General features: G+C 34.3%; 1 protein-coding gene across 1 annotated transcript; it reads left to right on the top strand.

Annotated features, from left to right (window-relative positions):
• Positions 1–115: 115 nt before the first annotated feature.
• Positions 116–1,489, top strand: LOC132174092 (protein neprosin-like). The gene is made up of 5 exons (XM_059585798.1): positions 116–214; positions 433–594; positions 687–740; positions 833–979; positions 1,100–1,489. Exons 1-5 carry the CDS (start codon positions 116–118, stop codon positions 1,487–1,489), a joined length of 852 nt encoding a protein of 283 aa, XP_059441781.1.
• The last annotated feature ends 3,521 nt before the right edge of the window (positions 1,490–5,010 follow it).

Here is a 5,010-nt window from a genome sequence, read left to right as displayed (position 1 = left end):
AAAATTGATCATAATTTACAAAATTATGCAGATGAACCCAAGTTTCTCAACAAGAAGGAAGACAAATGAAGTTTTCTTAAAAAGCCAACTTGTGGGTTTCCGTTGCCCACAAGGAATGGTACCGATACGAAGACCTAAAACTGGTTTGAAGTCTTTCTCAAAATCTCATGGTGGAAGCCTTCACACATTTGCAACAAAACTTCCTGGCGAATATGTAAGTTTCAACATATATGTATACTTCTCTTGAGTTTTATGATATGCATGTACGTTAACAATCCTCCAAAGGAGAAGAGGCCAGGATGCTTTAATTTAAGTCATGGTTTTATCTATCATATTCAATAAAACTTCATTATTTGATATATGATATGTATCCAATGCATAAATTAATTATATTCAAATGATCATGACATCAATATTAATTTCTTGACTTAGTCTGTAGGTATTGAAACAACTGAGGATGCGACTTACCATGGAGCAAAAGCAGTAATCACGATTAATAATCCACATGTGGAAGTGGGCCAATACAGTAAAGCTCAAATATGGGTTCGAAATGGACCTGAAGCTGAAACAAATAGCATAGAAGTTGGATGGGCAGTAAGTCAACAATCATTTCATATATATATATATATATATATATTTTCTTCTCATTTACACCTTATGATATATTGTTATTTATATATGTATAGGTGCATCCTAAATTATATGGTGACAATCGCACACGACTTACTGCATATTGGACTGTAAGAATAGATCGATTTCTTGTTCCAATACCTTTTGTGTGATCTTATGAACAATACCCTTAATTGAATCCATTTGAACATTATATCAACAGGCAGATGGGTTTCAAAAAACTGGTTGTTACAATACTGAATGTCCAGGTTTTGTACAAGTACATAACGAATATCACCTTGGTGGATATTTTGCTAATATTTCTGTCTTTGATGGACCGCAATACGGTCTTAAAATGACCATTATTCAGGTAATTTTTAATTAATTTTGTTTTTTTTTGTTTTTTTTGTACAAAGTAGTAACAAGCTTAAAAATTAATGTGCAAAATTGATTGAAGTAGTATTAATTTCTTGGTCTCTGGTTTTGGTAGGATCAAGAAACCGGAAATTGGTGGTTGATGGATGATGATGATTACAAATATGGATACTGGCCGAAGGAGATATTCACTCATTTAGCTACTGGAGCATCTTATCTTCGATATGGTGGAGCAACATTTTCCCCTTCTAATATACAAACTCCAGTACCAATGGGGAATGGTAATATTCCTGACTTCAAAGCCGATGAAGCGGGTACTTTTACATTTGTTCAATTTGTGAACGCAGATTACCAAATTGTTGACGTTAATATCAAAATGGAGGAGGATTTCTTTGATGGCCAGGATCCAAATTGTTACGGTGTTGTAGATTGGAATGATGGCCAGGATCCAAATACAACCGGGCATGCCTTCACCTATGGGGGTCCTGGTGGGCCATGTCCTTAAGGATTATTTTTTTATTTTTTATTTTTTTCTCTGCAATGTTCTCATCAATTAATGTAGGTTGGGTTGAATAATAATAAGATGAAGTTATATCTATTGAGATATTATTCTTTTAAATTGAAATTTCCAGGTCAAGAGAAAAAATTATTTAAAAAGATGAAAACTCGTATTCCAACTTTTCAATCTTTCCTTGTCAAATTGGTGGTTTACAAAATTTTCATCAAGTTCATTAAAAATTTCACAAGGAAGTCATACGATAATATCTTATGTTTCATCAATAAATCATTAAACGCCACAATAACTAACATGCATGAATAGCTTATCTGACACCCCCAAAGGGGGCAAAACCCGATTTGGTGTATCTAAATAAGTATAGATCTATGATCATAGATCTATAAGATTCGCTATTATGTGAACTCCCGCGTGATTGATTTATCGAGAACGAATAATTGTTCCCACATACGGCGGCTGTTAGAACAATTTAATTCTCAGAGAATTTCAGAGTATAAAATGATATTTCAAGATCTTTTTGTACCCTGTGTATGACCTATTTATAGGTTGAAGAGTTGCATGAGGTAGACTTTGACTAGTTCTTCTTATTTGAGTTGAATTGGGATTGAGAGCTGTAGTTGGACTTGGGCTCCAACTCCAATGTAGACTTTGAGTAGAGGATCTGGCTTAGGTGCGGTAGTTCAAAACTACTGCACCATGCGGTAGCCCAAAACGACCCAGTTTGGGGTCGTTTAAGGCAATAAAAAAACAATTTTTTAAAAGAAATAATATAAAATTAATTTAATATTAAAAAATCAATAATTTAAAAAATAAAAATATTAAAAAACTAAAAAACTCTACTACACATCATCTTCATCTTCTTGTTGCTCCTCTTCTTCTTCTCCAGCTCGTTCATTTCTTTTCTTATTTTCTTCTTCTTCTTCATTTCCCCCAGCTTGCACACCGTTTTATTTTTTTTCACTACCATTGACCCTTTTTTTTTAAGGCAAGCATATTTTTCCATGCTTCATCCATGGAAAATGACAAAAGCATATAAAATTCATTTTTATATAAAACAGCCATGGATGGACCATTTTTTTGTTTTTAAATCCTTAAAGGAAAAAGTGTGAGAATTGGGGGAGATGAAGAAGAAGAAGAGGAGGTGAAGATGGAGAAGTTTTTTGCTCGATACGAAGCTTTAGGGAAAGTTTTTTGCTTTGATACAAAAGCATATAAAACTACCCCAGGTCAATTACCCAGAAATCAAACAAGAGCAGGACCCAATAAAACTTACAATCTTTCCAAAACCGACATTTTCTTTCCATTCCCCAACATTTTCTCAGCAACCAAACAGAATACCCACAAACTCAAGCTAAATCCAGAAAATCAATAGAAAAGAAACCCCAAAATTCAATACCCATATGAAATAGGACCCAGAATTTTGAGCTTTGAGTTTAGAGGCCTTCGGGCTCCGGCAATGGTTCTCCGAATCACCGGAGCACGCCTGCACTGCCCACGGTGCCACCTCTTCCTCTCTCTCTGCCTCTCGGTTCACTCTCTCTCTCTCTCTCCGCCTCCTTCTTTCTCTGCCTCCTTCTCTCTCCCTAAAATTTGTTTCTGGTTCTGTGGTTCACCCTTCTTTTTTTTTTTTTTAAGTTTTTAATTATTATTGTTTTATCATTTTTAAAATTTTAATGATTTTTATATTATTTATATTTTAAACCTAGTTTTTTAAAGTGGAAAATGGTACCGTTTACTGGAAAACGGTACCGTTTTCCACTAACCACAGGCATGCGGTAGTTTTCACTACCGCATGCAAGCCTGATCCTTGAGTAGAACTTTGTGACCAGATTATTCTAATAGTGTCCCACTTGAACTATGTAATTAATAACTATGTGGGCCTGTTATTAGCCCTAAAACCCAAAATCTGATGGGCTTCTAGTGTAATTTTATTCCCAGCAATATTGATGACTTGATTCTCTAGTGCTAGCAATCCACTAATGGGTCACATTAATAAACTAATCCAGTGGAAGCCCAATATTCAAGAAAGTGTATGTTTAGACATGCATAGTGATAGGTTCTTATGGAAAATGTGATCTGTTCATTAAAAAAACAAATACAACCATTAAAAGGGTTGTCAGAGTTGTATTTGTTGGGAACGGGCCGGGGCACCACTACATTTATTAAAGGGTACATCGATGCATAGCTTGGTCCATCATTTTGCTCTCATTTTCTCAATTCTCCCGTGTGATAATCCTTCAATACAGAATTTTGCATCTTTATGTACTTTTTTGTTTTGTTTTTGTTTTTGTTTTTTTTAATAAAAACTCAAAAACTTCTCATTAAATGTTAAAATCAAGACCGAGCAGGTCACTCGAGTCTTACAATATCAGCAATACAACCTAGGGTGTCATCCCACCAAGTTCTATCCATGACATAATTTTCTACTCTCTGTCTAGCACTACAAAAAAACAAATTTTTTTTTTACTAGAGATTTATGATGTTTTAGGGTGTCTGACGCGTCAGGAAATTTTTCTGACGTGTTATTTATGACGCGTGTAAATTGTCAGAAGCATAGGTGACAGGAAAAAAATTTTCCAAACGCGTTAGTGGGCAAAACGTCAGAAAATTCTAACGTTTTGGTGTATCACACGTCAGAAAATGTGGAATTTTTTTAAAATTTTTTCTGAAAACTTTTTTTCTCAATTAAAAAATTTATTAATTTAAATTAATTTTCAATTAAATTAATTTTTTTAGGAATTTCTCTGCGCACGAGTGGTGCAGAGAAACGAAAATCAAAAAATCTTCTTCTCTGCACCATTAATCTTCTTCTCTGCACCATTAATGGTGCAGAGAAGAAGATTTCAAAAACCCAAATATTTGGGTTTTTGAAAGATTTTGGTTTCTCTGCACCACGATGGTGCAGAGAAGAAGATTTCAAAAACCCAGATATTTGGGTTTTTATTTTAGGAATTTCTCTGCACCTCTCTTCTTTTCTATCTCCATTTTCAAAAACTCAAACCCAAACCAAAAAAATCTTCAAAAAATCAAAAATCCAAATGTCAAACCCAACAAATCTTCAAAAACCCAAAAATCTTTTTATCTTATCTTCTTCTTCATCTTCTTCGTCTTTTTTTTTTTTCTTTTTAACGTACCCAGTTTCTCTATCTTCTCCTTTTCTTTTTCTTTTTCTTTTTCTTCTTCTCTTCTCCTTTTCTTTTTCTTCTTCTTCTTCTGCGTTCTTCTTTGATCTGCTGCTTTCATTTTTTCCCTCTAGATCTAGAAGGAGGTGTGCAGAAGGGAGATTGAGAGAGGAGAGAGAGAGAGAGTGGGGAAAATAAATGAAGAGGGAAAAAATAAGAAGTGTGAAAAAGTTGAAGGGAAAAAGAAGAGGGAAAAATTTTAAAATTCCTCCCAATTTTTTATGATATGTTAATATCGGGTATCAAGGGGATTTCTGATGTGCCAGGTGTCGCATGTCAGAAATTTCTGATGTGTGACACCTGGCACGTCAGAAAACTACTCTAAAAAAA

The sequence above is a fragment of the Corylus avellana genome, chromosome ca3 (assembly GCF_901000735.1).
Source record: "Corylus avellana chromosome ca3, CavTom2PMs-1.0".
Lineage (NCBI taxonomy): Eukaryota > Viridiplantae > Streptophyta > Magnoliopsida > Fagales > Betulaceae > Corylus > Corylus avellana.
Note: the sequence above shows the minus strand (reverse complement) of the source record. Positions and strands in the feature narration are given on the sequence as shown.